The following is a 19,564-nucleotide window of genomic DNA, read 5'->3' on the forward strand; positions in this document are numbered from 1 at the left end:
CTAAAAACATGATATATCTAGTGCACGTGCGCGCATACGCTATATGTAGTGTTTAAAACCACCACAGGGAGACCTAAAAATGCTATTTTTACGTCTATTAATCACAAAACACAGAAAACTTTAAAGCCTACCCAGCCGTCGACCACGGTTAAATTTTCACATCATATTCATTTGCACTACAAAATGCTACTTTCATATCCTTATACTTTCAAACTTGAATTCCAGCGAGGGCATTCGTGTCACTAACATAGCTAGTCCATGGCGATATTAATTACAATCATTCATGTTTATACTTTTCTTCCGCCACATTTCGGAGTTTTACCAATACAATCCAAGCACGTGAAATTATTTGAGTAGTGAATAAGTAGAACGTAAGCTTATAAGCTTCAAAGTTATGAATAAAAATAATTTATCAAAATATGAGCACCCCCTCCCCCTGAAAGTGAAGTTAGAAAACAAGAGGCCCATGAGTTACATTGCTCACCTGAATCACCCTGGCCCTTCATCTTTGTTCCCACGAAACATTTTTACTCCACATTATGACCAATATGATCTTGCTGTTCTAGATAAATACAAATGTCACATGGACTTTGCCATAAGAAGTCTGTATACCAAACATGAATACACGATAACTCTTAAATTCCCGTGGGGATCCGGGTTAGAATAGGTCCTCAGTGTGGCACGATTTAGATCCCTTTCTGCTCAAAGGCCGCAAGTGCCGAGCATAGGCCAAAATTCTGCAGCCCTTCACTCAATCTAATTAAAATTAGATGTTAGATCCGCTCACACACTCGCTACGGATCTAACACCTAATTTTAATCAGATTGAGTCAAACACCTATGTATAACAAAGTTTTGCCATAAAGAATGCATAGACAAAATATCAAAGCCCTACCTTTAATTTCTCAGAAAATATTCAATTGGTCAGTTTTTTTAAAGTAGGCCAGAATAGTTCAAATTTACATGAAAGTTTCCTGATGGAGAAGATCCAAGTTTGTGCTATTCATGGACCTCGAGGGTAGGTTGGGGGCACAATGGAGGATGAAAGTTTTACCTATGCTGATATATGGAGAAGATCTTCAAAAATATCTATTAAACTATATAAGCTATATACATTCTTTAACACCATTGTTACAAGATCTCGTCATAAAGAACCCATGTACAAAATATCAAAGTCCCATCTAATATAATTCTGTATCTTTAATAGGTAATAATTTCTAAAACGTAGGTCACGTCAAATGACACATGAAAGCTTTTCCATGAAGAAATTCATATACAAGATGTGTAGGTCACATTTTCACCAAAAGTAGGTCATACTTCCTGGTCACAAACCATTGCATTACATGAAATGTTTTACCATAAAGATTGTATATAGCTTATATAGTTTAATAGATATTTTTGAAGATCTTCTCCATATATCAGCATTGGTAAAACTTTCATCCTCCATTGTGCCCCCAACCTACCCTCGAGGTCCATGAATAGCACAAACTTGGATCTTCTCCATCAGGAAACTTTCATGTAAATTTGAACTATTCTGGCCGTGGTTCTAGAAGATTTTACCTATATACTTCAACTAAATTCTGCACTATGCCAAGAAGCTGCCATGTAATTTAGAACTTTTTCTGGCCCGGTGATTCTTGAGGATTGATAGTATATTGTTTAATGTCCCTCTAAAAAGTTTTTCACTCATATGGAAATGTCACCATTGCCAGCGAAAGGCTGTAAAATTTCGGCCTATGCTCAGCACTTACCTTTGAGCAGGGAGCAATATTTGTCCTGCCACACCCGTGACACTGGGCCTCGGTTTATACGGTCTCACCTGACAAGACCACCCCATTTAGTTGCAAGCAAGGTGTACCGAGAAAATTTTTGCTCTATATTCGTATATAAAACTCTGATCACCTATTGTGACCCGACCTACTCTTGGGGAGCATGATTTTAACAATCTGCACTATGTCGGGAAGCTTTCAAGTACAACTTCTCTGGCCCAGTGGTTCTTGAGAAAAAGATTTTTAAATGACTCCATCTAACTTTTGAAATTATCTCCCCTTTGATGGGGGCATGGCCCCCAACAAACTTGAATTCCCTTTAATACCTAGGGATGCTTTGTGAAAAGTTTGGCTGAAATTGGCCTGCTGGTTCTGGATATTTTTAAAACTTGTCAGTGTATTTTCGATATTACCTCCCCTTGGAGAAGGGTGTTACCTTTCACCCAAGGATACTTTTTGTCAAGTTTGGTTGAAATTGTCCCAGTGGTTCTGGAGAAAAAGGTTGAAAATGTGAAAGGTTTATAGACAGACGGATGATCAGATAAACTCACTTGAGCTTTCAGTTCCAGTGAACTAAAAATGAGGATACATCCCTGCAATCTTCTTCACATCAATAATGTACACACCACTCAAAAAATGATTTTATTATATAACAGTACACATTCTGTGCTTACAATTCTTAATTGAGAAAATCTAAATGATACAAACTATAATGCCCCTATAACAATACTGAAAGAAATATGCTCCATCACCCCCTTCTACCGCCTCCGATTTTGTTGTTAGTTTGTATTTTTTGAAAGTTTTTTTGTCCTAACATAGAAAATTAATTCTCGTGGGTTTTAAGTACATGATAATCAGTCATAATAAAGTCATCTTTAATTTGATCAAAACTTCACTAAAGGACTACGACATGGCATCAAAATTTCAATCACTATAATGCACTTTTCATAATTTCCGTCAATATTGTACATGTAGTGAAATATGGGAGGCTTTAATATACATACAATGAGATGCCTGGAAGTAGTAGATCGGCCTTCCTTGTAAGTATCATAAAGATCAATCTCCACTGATAAAATCAAGTCTGAATAATCCGTATTTTATAAACTTATTCATACTCCATTTAGTAATGCATGTGATAATGTTTGGAGACATGTAAGGGGGAGCACGTCATGTTGTTCCTTCATTGCATCAAGGCTAAACAGTAAACATTACAGCAAAAAAAAAAAAAAAGTATATAAATCAACTGTGGCAACAGAGGAAAAAATTTTGGTTGTCATCACAACCAGGTAAAACAAAACCACCCTGCAATACATGATGAAAAATCATGCACTTATATATATTTACTGGTTGAAGATTAAACTGTATAAAACCAAGTTCTACTGTACTATTCATCATTCTCCCTTTTCTACATTACTGTCTGCATGATTCTCTAAGCAGATTCCCTCACTGGTGACCTCGGAATCCTTTACATCACCTACATCCATCTCCTCATTGCTTTTTAATTGTTTGTCATTCTTCACATTCGAACCATATTCCTTCTCCTCCTCCTGTTTCACAGAACTTTGTTGTACAGAGTCTTTTCCAGAACTCCCCTGTAGAGAATCAGTCTCTTGCATGTCTGATCTCACCTCTACAACCCTGCCAAACTCTTCACCTTCCTCTGAATGTCTCTTATCTTTCACATCCAAAGCACTTTGGTCTTCCTCACATTTGATATCTGTAGAGTTGTCCGGCCGCGAGTCTTCCTCGCATTTCACATCTACAGAATTGTCCGGCTGTGAGTCTTCCTTACATCTGACATTTGAAGAATTGTCCGGCTGTGTGTCTTCCTCACATTTGACATCAGAAGAATTGCCCGGCTGCGAGTTTTCCTCACATTTGACATCTGAAGAATTGTCCGGCCCAGAGTTTTCTTCATATCCAACATCTGAAGAATTGCTCGGCCTCAAGTCTTCTTTACATCGAACATCTGAAGAAATGTCCGGCTGCAAGTCTTCTTCACATCTAATATCTACAGAATTGTCAATTTCTAAAAAACTATTTTTTTCAATTTCTGACTCTACCCCCACAACCTTCCCCGTCTTCTCACCATCATCAACCTCTTCAGATTCATCCAGTTTTCCTGCAAAGCCCTTACTGTTCTCATTCACCGCAACCTCATTTTCCTTCTGAACTGCTTCATCCCGACATTCATTTTCTTCAGTTGTCTCCCCTTTGTTCCTCTCGGAATCAGCAGGTGGTTGTCCTTCCTCCTCAGTCCTCTCCAGGTTGTAATCGACCTTCTCTTCATCAGTTTTGTTCTCTACTGGTTCCACCTGGCACTCCATTTCAGACTGATTTCCATCCTCTGTATTTGCTCTCTGTGGGGGGTCTGTATCTGCTCTCTGTGGGGGGTCTGTATCTGCTCTCTGTGGGGTGTCTGGTGGTCTCGATTCATTCAATGTAATCTGTGTTGGAGTTTCACTTTGTTGTTTTCCTTCATCAACAGCATCAAAGAATTCATCATCATCCTTGACATCTTCATCTGACAAGATTATAATGAAAGTTGACAATACATTCTAACATATGACTAGCAGTTGGCTCAACAAGAGGCCCACAAGCCTTATTGGTCACCTGAGTATTAGTGAAAAGTATCACCAGTCCCGAGGGCTATGGAATCTAGAAAAAAAATTCCAGTTCTGAATATTGGTGCTAAATTCTAATATTTGGTGCCTATACTGATTTAACAGATTTTGCTAACTTCACAACTTTAGTACATGTATCCTGTTCTGTTTTTCCTAAATACACATTTAGTCTTTATACCATATCAGCACACTAAATACCCCTGATAAGGGGATACTTGCTCATTCTAAATATCTGTTTAGTTTCAATTTATATCAATAGCATTAAAGAATATGTTTATTTTACTTATAACCATTATATACCAAATTTGCCAAGGAGTCAGAACTCTACCCCAGGGATCATGAAGTTTACAATTTTAGTAGAGGCCTTCTTGCTCTACATCATTTTGCATTTAGTATTTCTTATAGATGTACAGCTGTAAAGAAGATTTTTGAAAATGTTAATTTCCAATTCAATAGTCTTGGAAAATGGATGACCGTTCCAATTGTTAAAGGGACTGGTTCACGATTATTGAAAAAAATATTTTTCATTTTTGATGTTTAAAAACTTTAAAAATATAACTGATTTAATAATGACAGCCAAAATTTTGACCTTCTGAACACAAGAATAAAAGCAATATTTCAGCCTTAAATCTGTGTTATGTCAACAAAGATTCGAGTCTTTTCATGTATACAAACAAACCAGTGAAATGTTAATTTTGTAATATAAAGCATCTTAATTTTGCATACTCACAAATTTTAACTTTTTGATGATACATTTTACCCAAAGAATGCTTGGAATGTGAAAGATATAATAAACTTAGATCGATATCCATTTCTTTTGAAATTTCGTAAACAATAACATACTGCAATCTTTGTTTACAAAACAAATAACAAGAGGCCCATGGTCCACATCGCTCACCTGAGTCACCTTGGCCCATATCTGAAGACTTTCCATATATATTTGCATGTAAAACCTTAGTCCCTATCATGGCCCCAACTACCCCTGGAGGCCACCATTTTTGCAAACTTGAATCTACACTACGTCAGAAAGCTTTCATGTAAATGTCAACTTCTTTGGCCCAATGGTTCTTGAGAAGAAGATTTTCCCTATAATTGTATGTAAAACTTTGCCCCCTCCACCACTTGTGGCCCATCCTACCCACCGGGGGCCATGATTTGAACAAACTTGAATCTGCACTACGTCAGAAAGTTTTCTTGTAAATATCAGCTTTTCTGACTCAGTGGTTACTGAGAAGATTTTTCCTATATATTTGTATGTAAAACTCCGATCCCCTATTGTGGCCCCATCCAACCCCCGGGGGCCATGATTTGAACAAACTTGAACCTGCATTATGTCAGGAAGCTTTCAGGAAAATCTCAGCTTTTCTGGCTTAGTGGTTCTTGAGAAGAAGATTTTTAAAGTTTTTCCCTATATATTTGTATGTAAAACTTTGATCCCCCCTTGTGGCCCCATCCTACCCCCGGGGGCCACGATTTGAACAAACTTGAATCTGCACTATGTCAGAAAGTTTTCATGTAAAATCAGCTTTTCTGGCTTAGTGGTTTTTGAGAAGAAGATTTTTAAAGTTTTTCCCTATATATTTGTATGTAAAACTTTGATCCCCCCTTGTGGCCCCATCCTACCACCGGGGGCCATGATTTGAACAAACTTGAATCTGCAATATGTCAGGAAGCTTTCAGGTAAATTTCAGCTCTTCTGGCCCAGTGGTTCTTAAGAAGATGATTTTTAAATGACCCCACCCTATTTTTGCATTTTTGTGATTATCTCCCCTTTGAAAGGGACATGGCTCTTCATTTGAACAAACTTGAAAGCCCTTCACCCAAGGATGCTTTTGGCCAAGTTTGATTGAAATTGGCCCAGTGGTTCTGGAGAAGAAGATAAAATTGTGAAAAGTTTACAACGACAACAGACAACGGACAAATTTTGATCAGAAAAGCTCACTGGACCCTTCTGTGATAACGTATAACCTTAATTTTAATGTGATATCTTTTAAACACATTAGACAAAAGATTTTGATCATTAAAAGTGAAAAACAAAATTTTGGGGGAAATCTTGAATCAGTCCCTTAATGCACGGCTTACGATGCACAAAGACAGACACTGACTAATTCCAATGTCACCTAAGTTTACTCAGATGATCTAACAAGAGGCCCATGGGCCACATTGCTCATATTGGCCCATATCTGAAGATTTTCCATACATATTTGTATGTAAAACCTTAGTCCCTATTGTGGCCCTAACTTTAGAAGACTTCTAAAAGATTTTCTATATATATATATTTCTATGTAAAAATTTATTTCCCTATTGCCCCACCTAACCCCAGAGGCCACGATTTGAACAAACTTGAATCTGCACTATGTCAGGAAGCTTTCATGTAAATCTCAGCTCTTCCGGCTTTAGTGGTTCTTGAGAAGATCTTTAAAAAAATTTCCCTATATATTTCTATACAATTCCAATGTTATTTATTACTATTCTTTTGATTAGACAAAAATAAATCCAAATGAGAATTTACACATCAATAAATCCAAAAACGCTATGTATAAATACACACCTGAAAACAAATAACATAGTGCGGGGAAACTATTCAAATTCTTTAAATTGATAATATAGGGAACAAATTGGAATTATAAGAATCAAATAATCTTTTTGAAGAATTCATGGACGTGTAAACTCTGTACATTTTACTCACAAACTTAACGTAAAAATGCTTTGCACTTTCATTCAGTTTATGAGTAAAATGTCCAGAGTTTACACATCAATAAAATCTTCAAAAAGAATGTTTAATCCTATTGTAAAACTTTGATCCCCTATTGCGGCCCCAACCTACCCCGGGTGCCATAATTCGATCAAACTAGAATCTGCACTTTGTCAGGAAGCTTTCATGTAAATCTCAGTTTTTATGGCTCATTGGTTCTTGAAAGGAAGATTTTTAAAGAATTTCAATATATATTTCTATGTAAAGTTTTGATCCCTAATTGTGGCCCCTTCCTACCCTGGGGGCCATGATTTGAACAAACTTGAATCTGCACTATGTCAGGAAGCTTTCATGTAAATCTTACCTCTTCTGCCTCAGTGGTTCTTGAGAAGAAGATTTTTTAAAGATTTTCCCCATATATTTCTATATGTAAAACTTTGATCCCCTACTGTGGCCCCAACCTACCTCTGGGGGCCATGATTTGAACAAACTTGAATCTGCACTATGTCAGGAAACTTTCATGTAAATGTCAGCTCCTCTGGCCCAGTGGTTCTCGAGAAGATTTTTAAATGACTGTACCCTAATTTTACATTTTTGTGATTATCTTCCCTTCATTAAAACAAACTTGAAAGCCCTTCATCCAAGGATGCCTGGGGCCAAGTTTGGTTAAAATTGACCCAGTGGTTCTGGTGAGGAAGATGAAAATGTGCAAAGTTTACAACGACCGGACATTTTGATCAGAAAAGCTCACTTGAGCCTTTGTCCTTCTTACAGTAAATTCACCTTTTTTTACATTGATATAGTGGAAGCTATCCGAGGCTCCTGTGGTGTCTAAAGTGGAGTCATGGCACATACAGATGGAGGCATCAGTTGTCTCTAAGCTGGAGTCTAAATTCAGGGACTTCACTACTAAGTAATATAACAGCAATTTTACTATAAATAACCTACATATTGTATCTGTCAGTCGAATTTCATAGATTTCTCGACTAATTATCATGAATATTTGATCTTCGCCAATTCAGATATTACTCAACAAATTATCAATGAAATACAAGTACCATTTTCATCACCTCCTTCCCCTTCACTGCCAAAAGAGTTCTCTCTTTCTAAGGTCAGCTTATTGAAGGACGTTTCTACAACATTTTTTTTAAGGTCATAAACAATCATTTTTCCAGTACATCAATTACAGGGATCGACATTAACGGTTGTCCGATTGCCTGGGGCAAGAGAAAACCCAGTACGGAAAAGTGAGACTCAATACACACTATCGCAAGTGATTTTTTCAGTAGGAAATGTGATTATCATAATAATTGTGTTAATGATGAATTTAATATATTAGAAAGAAAGTCCAACTCCTTATATTGTTGTTTTCTTAAACAAATCATCAGATTATAGCAAAGGCCCATTCTAGTAGATCGTACTGTATCACCAATTGATAGAGAGAGATAAGGCCAATTCAACTTCATTGATAGATCATCATCCCCGCCCGCCCCTCAAAAATTGGCCCACTCCTATTTTTCTTATTTTGCGAAACTTGCGATATCCAGAAAATTTTCATGTCCAACTCCGGTATTTACACTTCTTGTTTACATTTTCGGTATAGCAACGTGAAGAGCCACATGAATAATATGGTTTCTTGTGTTCTTACGGGCGTAAATTTTGAAGAAGTTTGGTATCTTTTTGTATTTGAAATTAAGCTTAACCTGGAATTCGTCTGTGAAATAAGCACAGATTGATATCCATCTAGCATTAAATGAAGCACTTCTGTAGACAAAAACTCGTTTGTCATTAATATTTTTCTCAGAAAATAAAAATTAAAAAATAAACTCCTCCCCCCCCCCCCCCCACCCCATACTTTTTGGTGACCCTGGATGATAATCTACTAATTAAGTTGAATTGGCCTAATCAGAATCACTGGATGAGTCTAAAATATTTCGGACAATTAAGTTTTTCATTTGGACAGGTAAAACTTTCGAGTTCACTTGCCAAGTTAATGTCTATCCCTGAATTAAAGAAAGTGCATCATAATATACAAAATTCTTTTCTGTACTAGAAGTAATTCTACTGCAAATATATTGACTACAGTTGTTTATATTTCAGCTTATGTACCAGTACCATTTCCTAAGCACCTGACAGCCACATAAACAGTATGATTTGATCTACATCCAGCATACCTTGTATGTCAGAACCTTCCATCATTTGCTCAAACAGTGTGGTGTCTGGTTCAGCTCCAGCGTATCCCAGGTCCACCATCAGGCGGTTCAGTTCCTGACCCTCACATTCCACCGACACTTTGTACAGACCTGCCGCCGTCATGTGACGAACATACATCACAGAGACATCCTGGATACGATCTGTGACAGTGAAACAAACAGGATTAAACATACATCACAGAGACATCCCGGATACGATCTGTGACAGTGGAACAAACAGGATTAAACATACATCACAGAGACATCCTGGATACGATCTGTGACAGTGAAACAAACAGGATTAAACATACATCACAGAGACATCCTGGATACGATCTGTGACCGTGAAACAAACAGGATTAAACATACATCACAGAGACATCCTGGATACGATCTGTAACAGTGGAACAAACAGGATTAAACATACATCACAAAGACATCCTGGATACGATCTGTGACCGTGAAACAAACAGGATTAAACAGACATCACAGAGACATCCTGGATACGATCTGTGACAGTGAAACAAACAGGATTAAACATACATCACAGAGACATCCTGGATACGATCTGTGACCGTGAAACAAACAGGATTAAACATACATCACAGAGACATCCTGGATACGATCTGCGACCATGGAACAAACAGGATTAAACATCCAAGTCACTCTGTACTTCAGGATTGAATTTAGACGGTCATCCATTTTCCAAGACTATTGAATAAACACATACAGTATAAATAGAAATGATTGAAATTCTCACCTGAGAAAAATAACCTGGCTTCTTTGCTCCAGGTTCCCGTGGAGGAGAGTATGTCTGTTAAGGCACAAACTGACACCTGGGCTGGTATCTGGACTAGAAAGTCAGGTATACTAAATACGCCGTCCATCTTGATAACCTCTTTCTTACCAGAGTCCACAAAAAGCACCTGCAACACAAGTCAATTGTTGTAGTGTGTAAACAGTCAATTGTTGTAGTGTGTCAACAGTCAATAGTTATAATGTGCAGAGGTGTTTACCCATAATTAAGAGTATCAGTATTATATGATGTTTTGTCAGTATTTTTCAGTAGTATGCGATGTGAGCACCGCATAGCGGTGCGAACCTGCTAGGGGGGTCTGGGGGCATGCCCCCCCCCCAATAAAAATTTTGAAAAATTAGATGCAAAATCCTGCTTTCTGACAGTTTTTAAGAGTCATTTTTGAGAGACAAAAGATGCCATAGACATATTAGAGTTTTTCATAGTGTTCAATTCCTTATGAGTTTTAGATTCAACATGTCTTTTGCAATCATTCTTTCCTCCATGGCTGCATGAAAAATCACAAGAACACACGTTGCAGCGCTTCATGCACACGCCACGTTTGGAAGACGTCAAACATGGCCACAGTTTTGAATAAGACTCCTTATATTTCTGATCACTTGTCTGTCGTCGTTTTTGTTTCTTTGGAGAGTGTTCATCATCAGAAGAGTCCAGCGGATTCCCCCGTTTTGACATTTCATTCCTTCTGCACGTTTCCCGCAAAAACCTTCGATACCTACTTTGAAAGCAAGTAACAGGAACGATCAATTTAGATGTATTCCGATAGACGCTTAAGTCGATATCTCTACCGCGTTTTAAATGTGCACATTTAATAATGCTCTTTCAAGCATTCCACTGAAAAAAAATAATAATTTCGGAAACGGATCCGAAACCGTATTTCCGTGAAAAAATCCGTAGTCCGTATTTTACATTTAAAATCCGTATAAAATACGGAAAATCCGTAGTGGTAAACACCTCTGAATGTGTAAACAGTCAATAGTTGTAATGTGTCAACAGTCAATAGTTATAATGTGTAAACAGTCAATAGTTGTAATGTGTCAACAGTCAATAGTTATAATGTGTCAACAGTCAATAGTTATAATGTGTAAACAGTCAATAGTTATAATGTGTAAACAGTCAACGGTTATAATGTGTCAACAGTCAAGAGTTATAATGTGTCAACAGTCAATAGTTGTAATGTGTCAACAGTCAATAGTTATAATGTGTAAACAGTCAATAATTAAAATGTGTAAACAGTCAATAGTTATAATGTGTCAACAGTCAATAGTTATAATGTGTCAACAGTCAATAATTAAAATGTGTCAACAGTCAATAGTTAAAATGTGTCAACAGTCAATAGTTATAATGTGTAAACAGTCAATAGTTGTAATGTGTCAACAGTCAATAGTTGTAATGTGTCAACAGTCAATAGTTATAATGTGTCAACAGTCAATAATTAAAATGTGTAAACAGTCAATAGTTGTAATGTGTAAACAGTCAACAGTTATAATGTGTCAACAGTCAATAGTTATAATGTGTCAACAGTCAATAGTTGTAATGTGTCAACAGTCAATAGTTATAATGTGTCAACAGTCAAGAGTTATAATGTGTCAACAGTCAATTGTTATAATGTGTAAACAGCAATAGTTATAATGTGTCAACAGTCAATAGTTATAATGTGTCAACAGTCAATAGTTATAATGTGTCAACAGTCAATAGTTATAATGTCAATAGTTATAATGTGTAAACAGTCAATAGTTATAATGTGTAAACAGTCAATAGTTGTAATGTGTCAACAGTCAATAATGTGTCAACAGTCAATAGTTATAATGTGTCAACAGTCAACAGTTATAATGTGTCAACAGTCAATAGTTATAATGTGTAAACAGTCAATTGTTATAATGTGTCAACAGTCAATAATTAAAATGTGTAAACAGTCAATAGTTATAATGTGTAAACAGTCAATGGTTATAATGTCAATTGTTATAATGTGTCAACAGTCAATAGTTATAATGTGTCAACAGTCAATAATTAAAATGTGTAAACAGTCAATAGTTATAATGTGTCAACAGTCAACAGTTATAATGTGTAAACAGTCAATAGTTATAATGTGTCAACAGTCAATAGTTATAATGTGTCAACAGTCAATGGTTATAATGTGTAAACAGTCAACAGTTATAATGTGTCAACAGTCAATGGTTATAATGTGTAAACAGTCAACAGTTATAATGTGTCAACAGTCAATAGTTATAATGTGTAAACAGTCAATTGTTATAATGTGTCAACAGTCAATAATTAAAATGTGTAAACAGTCAATAGTTATAATGTGTAAACAGTCAATAGTTGTAATGTGTCAACAGTCAACAGTTATAATGGGTCAACAGTCAATAGTTATAATGGGTAAACAGTCAATAGTTATAATGGGTAAACAGTCAACTGTTATAATGTGTCAACAGTCAATAGTTATAATGTGTAAACAGTCAATTGTTATAATGTGTAAACAGTCAATAGTTATAATGTGTCAACAGTCAATAGTTATAATGTGTCAACAGTCAATTGTTATAATGTGTCAACAGTCAACAGTTATAATGTGTCAACAGTCAACAGTTATAATGTGTCAACAGTCAATAGTTATAATGTGTCAACAGTCAATAGTTATAATGTGTCAACAGTCAATAGTTATAATGTGTAAACAGTCAACTGTTATAATGTGTAAACAGTCAATAGTTATAATGTGTAAACAGTCACTTGTTATAACGTGTAACCGATTTTAATTCACTAGAAGAAAGCTTGAAAAAGTCTGCAGATCCATACATTACCCAGAAATAATCTTTGACCTGGCATACACCAAATCTTTAACAAATCACCAATATTTACAGGATATGGGTACATTTTGCAGTTGTACAGTAGCTGAACGATACCTAAAGTTGGTCTCGCAGTAAATGCGACTCCCTGCAGCACAAGTTAACTCATCATATCGTGAATGTACTTACTTCAGACGTAATCTAAGTTTGGCACTCCTTGTACATCTATATACACTACAAATATGTCTACATGGACTTATCTATAGTAGCAGTGAAGTTTTTAAAAAATAAATAAAAACCTTCTCGGTTTGGAATGCATTAATACAAATTAAACAGATAATATACATGATTTGTTTATCTAACCTGTACTTGCTCTTCATTGATAATTTTCAAGCATTTCACCCTCTGATACTGGTTCTCCTTAGGACTGAGAACTAGACAAGCATCCCCTTCCTTAATATCGACTAGCTTCTGCAGATCTCCTTCCACATACTTTGTAATCTCTTCCTGAATTTTCACTTCATTACAGTTCTTTAGTCTGACACAAAACCGGAGCGGACTTTCCACAGCAGTGACTGTGATGTCATACTCCATGTCCAGTGACAACAGAGTACAGGAGTAGGGACTAAATAGAGATACCAGATCTATTGACTGGTCCTCGTCTGTGACCTGGTCCCCATTCTCCCTGCCTGTCAGGCAGCTGCTGATGGAGGTATCACCGTCAAACAGATCAACAATGTTCAATTCTTTCTCCATTTTCTCCACTACATACATCAGCAGTTCCTTGTCCTCTGTCATTTCAGTAAATTTTTCATTAGAGGTTGTACTCCACAACATACTAGCTAACCCAGCAAGTTGACAGTTTAGAGCTTGAGCAGCCATTCCACTGAATTTGTCTGGCAGCTGATAGACATTGCACTTTGTGACAGTCTCCAGGTTACCAAAGTCCACATAGAACACCTTTACACTGTCCCTGCCTGGCGCTTCTTCTTGTATCACAGATCTGTAATACTGTCCATCAACTGGGAAATGGACACAGCATGTGGTACCAGGTTCAAATTTCTCTAGTTTTTTCCCCAATGTCTTTTCACAGCTATTTCCTCCCTTCTGGACAGACAGTTCCTCGTCTCCATTTTCTGATAACTGTGAGATGTCGTCATTCTGGTGACTGGTAACTTCTTTGTTACTTGGAGAAAACTCCTCTAACATCTCATCCATCATATCACCGAGAGTGGTGACATTGTCCACCAAATGACACCAGAAGTTTCCCGAGTTTTCACTGTGGCTGATGGTCACAATATACTCTGTATCAGTTTCCACTGGTACTGGTTTAAACCTAGAAACATTTATAAATATCAGTTGAATCATCAACACATTTTTTCAAAAAACAATTTCTAAAAAAGGGGTTTCATTCATAAAACAATCTCGCACCTCAAAAGAAATATTTTGTATATTCTCATTCCTCTAAGCATTTTTTGGTACATAATCTGAAACTGGACTGCAATACAGACTGCAATCAAATTCTTTCTACCTTTTACAGCCCTGTTTCGGCTCGGTAAACACATCTCCCTTCATATTAGCATGTATGGTGAGCTTTAAGGAATAGGACAGAGAAACTTTCAGATAAATATACATTGTACATCCAAACAATTTTCAATATCAACCCCCCCCCCCCCCCCCCAAAACCAAGAGTACTGCAAACGGTACAATATACACCCGTCGGACAGTGAAATTCAACCTGGAAGCATATTGTGCACTCTGAATTGATACAACACACATTCTGAATAGAAAAGCCTTAAAGTAGGTCATGGTGTACCAATCCATCTGACATGTGAACTGATTATATATTTCTCCGAGAGTGAGGTGACAAAATGTCGATGCAATATCTATGATGATAAAAAGTCCAGGAAACCATTTCATCTACTTTTAGCCCTAAAGTAGGCCATGGTGCACCAATTAAGTTGAAATGTGAACTGATTATGTATTTCTCTGAAAGGGAGGTTGTGACAAAATTTCAGAGCATACCAAAAAATCTGGAAAACTGTTTGACCTACTTCTACCCCTAAAGTACTGTGGGTCATAGTGCGCAAATCCAGCTGAAATATTAACTGCACTTGTCTTCCTCTGAGAGGAAGTCTTCGACTAAATATCAGGGCAATATCTGTATCCGTAATGAAAAAAAAAGCCCAGAAAACTGTTTGACCTATTTTTCCCCAAAAATAGGTCAAGGATAGACCAATCCAGCTGAAATGCAAACTGAACTTGTGTTCCTTTGAGAGGAAGTCTTTGACTAAATATCAGGGCAATATCTGTATCCCTAATGAAAACAAGTCCGGAAAACTGATTGACCTACTTATAGCCCTAAAGTAAGTCAAGGATGGACCAATCCAGCTGAAATGCAAACTCACTTTTACAAATTGTGACCAAATTTCAAAGTTGTACATGCATACGTTACGGAAAAAAGTCAGGGAAACATAAGCCCAGATGGACAGCCAACCAGAACATAATACGTCCCGTCTAATGACGGGCGAATAAAAAACTCCAATATTAAATTCTAATGACAATAATCCCCTCCCCCCAACTTGCAAAGTTGTGTCATTAACCTGAGATTATGAACTTCCTTTAACAATGCTTTATAATCACAGAGAAATTTTTATGAGACTTTTTATACAGATTAACCTGAGATTATGAAATTCCTTTAACAATGCTTTATAACCACATAGAAATTTTTATAAGACTTTTTATACAGATTTTACCATTTTTTTAAAAAATAATCCTAATCATATTAATCTATTGAGGCTATGTCAGGCATGCATATAGAGGGGTAAGATAGTGGACAGAGAGCACATACCCAACACCCAGAGCCTGGCAGAAAATAAATATATATTGGGTTTATTTTTGTGCACACTCAGCTGTAAAATATCAATTGTTATTCCCTAGTTTTGATTGAACTCCTGAAAAAAAAAAAAAAGGAAAAAAAGCTTGCAGTGGAACCCATTCCTCTGAAAAACTTTCTTGGTCTGGCGGTATATATGTCCAATAGCATAGTCAACATAATACCTGATATCTTGTTTACTGTGTGCATTTAAGAGACCAACCTTCCATACAAAAGGGTTCCTTCTTCTTCAATCACCGCTGGGCACTCCTCAGATAGCTTGAGTGAGGGGGTAGCTACATCACTGGAGTCAGAAAAAACCCGTTTCACCTTCCGACTGACAGTGACGGGTGTGGTCGCCTGCGTCCCATGCCCCTCCTCGATCAGACGATCACTCAGTGACAGACCCAAGTGTAGAAGTTGTACTATACAACTGTTATCATCTCCAAGGCTAACAACATCCGCAAGCAATGTTCTGTCAAATTAGAAACAAAACATTCAATTTTCCATGATTTTAAATATCATAGGCTTTTTTTTTTTTTTTTTACACTTCATGTGGGGTTTCTTTTGGAAAACAATGTATTTGTTAAGCACTATAACCAGTAATGATGAAACCTAGTCCTCACTACCTTGGACTCACCAAATAAAAGTTCAAACATCTGGTAATTACAGTTTTCGAGTTTTTCCAATTCTCATGCAGCAGAGAAGAGAGAGAGGTGGGGAAAGAGAGCATTGGTAATGTTGGCTTTCTTTGTGGATGGCAAAAATTTATGACAAGCCGTACTGCCAAAATTTCCATTTATAGAAATCATAACTGTATAAAATGAAAACTCGCCAAACAAATTAAACTCCCACATCTTGTTCTGCTTTCCTTCTGCCAAAATGATATACATAGACTATCTAGTATTAAGTATATTTGATTGATTGATTGTATTTTGCTTCATGCCTCGAGACGCTCAAGAATTTTTCACTCATATGGAGATGTCACCAAGACCAGTGAAGGGTTTCAAATTTAGGCCTATGCTCGGCGCTTACAGCCATTGAGCAGTAAGGGTTCTTTGGCGTGCCACACCTACTGTGACACGGAGCATCCGTTTTTAAGGTAATCTCCGAGGACCTGTAACATTCACACCTGATGCCAAGCGTTTGGGGATGGAACTGTCACTACCTGTTTTAACGACTTAGGTCTGTCGTGGCCGGAATTCGAACCCCGGCCTTCCGCATGCGGGGTGAACGCTCCAATCTCTCGGCCATCGCGGTGGTTTAACAATGTTGAAGTTATAGCATACTACTTTCCAAACAACAGGTGAATCAGTCTGAAGATTCTGAGCACAAATACAAGAATCCTCAAATGATGACAGATTGTCATAGAAAATAAAGGTAACAAATAAACTGTCCACCTCTGGACTTACTTGTCAAGTGTGAGGTTGTTGAAGAGAATCACTGCATCCTCGCTCCATGGTCCATCTTTGGACATCACCCCTGCTAGGGAACACTCCACCGTCTGCAGAGGGAGTTCACAGAATCTCCACAACAATCGGCGGAGGTCGGCAATATCACACACCTCCATGTTACCGTGGTCCAGAAATATCACCTCCACCTTATCCATATCCACTTGTTTCTTAATGACACATCGATACCACGAGGCATCTTCAGAGAACTTGGCAGCACATGGAGTGTTTATTTCCACGCTTTCCAGTCGGTAGGCACCAGACGAGGTGTTGCTGTAGAACTCGTACATCTGGTCCATGAGATCATTGAGCGGTGTCATACTGCCCTGGTGGATGTAGAAACAGCTTGGGGAGTAGACACAGCTGACCGATACCTCTACCCTGTCCCCTGCACTGACCTCAGCGACCTTCAGATCATTCAAGCTGGAGATTGTATCCTCCTCCTCAGACAGATCACCTGTTGATACAATGAATCACTATACTAAAAGATAGAGGTGAACAGACAAGGTTAAAATAAGATAAACACCCCAAAATCAGAAAAATCTTTAAACAAGTTGTCAAAAATTGACAAAGATCAGCAGAGCATCAGAGAAATGTCAATAAACACATAAATGCAGTGGATTACTGCTTGCAAATACTTTATTTCAATAAATTAGGGTACTCAGTGCTGATGAACAGCCCAGCCCACCTAACCCCAGAAAGTTTTAAAGCAAGTCAGTAAAATCCAAAATGGCAGGTAGTTGCAGGCCTTGTCGATTTTATAGTATAGAGGGATAGCCCTAAATATAAACTTGTCATTTACAAAATTTAATGGGGAGCACCTATGTCTGTATCTACTCATGAAAGGTGTATGTTGAAAACTTTTCAAAATGTTGTGTCACAATGAAAGTGTATTAAAACAATTGAAGTTAGTTGTAACCTTGATCCATAACCATAAAATCTATCAATGTCTTTCCTTTTATCTATAATAAATTATCAATATAACTTTCGTATGAAGTATGTAAGGCCCATGTTGTCAACTTTTTTTCTTCAACTTTTCGTGTTACAATGAAAGTTTGGCAGTCTGTTAGTGATTGGAAAGACCATGCGCCCTGCGCCATAGTCCCATTCAGGTGAAAATTGGAGCATTAAATTATCTAATCCATGCGCCAAAGTGCACATTCATTATCGATTGTAACTTACGTTTTTCTCTCTCTAGAATGAATTGAGTATGACTTACTTATTTTTGTACTTCCATTTTTAATTGCTATGTATTCTGATACACCGAATCTCGTTGGTTGAAGCAATACAAATCAAAATAGATAACCAATAAACTATTTCCTCTTACATCACATCTCATCACGTCTTCTCAAGCTTATACTTAAGCGTTTTTAAGTTTCGGAAGTCCAAGGACAGATATAGAAACGACAGAAAGTGGGGAAAAAACAACAACAAATAATTTTAAAAAAATAAATATACAACGAGAGACCGTCTTCAAATACCAATGCCGGTAAAAGCAATGATACTGTTGAGAGGGGGACATTGAAACAAAGCAGAAACATTTTCAAGAGTGGTGGAAAAGATCGTGGTCATGGTTCAGAGTTTCAATTAAAACAATAATGTTCCACTGCACATTTGCTATTTATTGAAAATGGTCATTCAAAATATGTTGATGGCTCATTAAATCTGAAAATGGCCCATTGAAAACTTGAACTGAGGGGCCATAGTCCCATAGGCCGTTTTGGCCTTCCCAATCACTGGTCTGTTGTGCAGTGACCTCACGACTCCAGAATCTTCGTCTTCCTTTAACAGCCAATTTTCTTTGTATTAATTATGAAACCTTTATGTTGCAAACTATTTAACAAGAAACTGCACCAAAACAAAAGTAATGATGGACCCTGAAAATGGATTAGTGTGGTATAGTTCTAGTACTCCGAATCCGTGAACATTCAGAGAAAGTCCCTGAAAATGGATTAGTGTAGTATAGTCCTAGTACTCCGAATCCGTGAACATTCAGAGAAAGTCCATGCCTTCAACTCCCCAATACATACCTGCTCCATTAGTAGTGACATTAAGATCAGTCTCGGAGAAGCCAGTCTTGTCCAGGGTGATGTGGGACTCTTCCATCAACACAGACTGGGAATCTGAAGGGATTATATGACATAATCAACTCGATAAGCCAATGTGACAGTGTCTGCTTAGAAAATCAAACCCCCCAAAAAACCAGGTTACCTTCATATTCATCTTACAAAGCAATCTATTTCCAAACAAAGTTAATCTACTTTACCTTTATCTAGCATTTCTTCAGCAGAGTGACTGGTTAGCTCTGGTTCACTTTCACCTAAAAAGCATTGAAAAGTTTTAATGTAGGCTGTTACAT

General features: G+C 37.2%; 1 protein-coding gene across 3 annotated transcripts in view; it reads right to left on the reverse strand.

The window, feature by feature from the left end:
- Nucleotides 1-2,397: 2,397 nt before the first annotated feature.
- The window catches only part of LOC125669307 (uncharacterized), a 37,075-nt gene continuing 19,908 nt past the window's right edge, over nt 2,398-19,564 (reverse strand). Inside the window, exons 9-18 of one of the 3 annotated variants that reach the window (XM_056164015.1) lie at nt 19,472-19,525; nt 19,236-19,328; nt 17,167-17,662; nt 15,978-16,229; nt 13,243-14,215; nt 10,040-10,205; nt 9,262-9,441; nt 8,146-8,220; nt 7,871-7,993; nt 2,398-4,292 (exon numbers count right to left, since the gene is read on the reverse strand). In XM_056164015.1, coding sequence (XP_056019990.1) covers nt 3,160-4,292; nt 7,871-7,993; nt 8,146-8,220; nt 9,262-9,441; nt 10,040-10,205; nt 13,243-14,215; nt 15,978-16,229; nt 17,167-17,662; nt 19,236-19,328; nt 19,472-19,525 — 3,545 coding nt within the window. In that variant the 3' untranslated portion in view covers nt 2,398-3,159. Of the gene's footprint in view, nt 4,293-7,870; nt 7,997-8,145; nt 8,221-9,261; nt 9,442-9,684; nt 9,906-10,039; nt 10,206-13,242; nt 14,216-15,977; nt 16,230-17,166; nt 17,663-19,235; nt 19,329-19,471; nt 19,526-19,564 lie in introns of those variants that run through there. The other 2 variants (XM_048903773.2, XM_056164016.1) reach the window with 2 other exon arrangements.

This window comes from Ostrea edulis, chromosome 4 (assembly GCF_947568905.1).
Source record: "Ostrea edulis chromosome 4, xbOstEdul1.1, whole genome shotgun sequence".
NCBI lineage: Eukaryota > Metazoa > Mollusca > Bivalvia > Ostreida > Ostreidae > Ostrea > Ostrea edulis.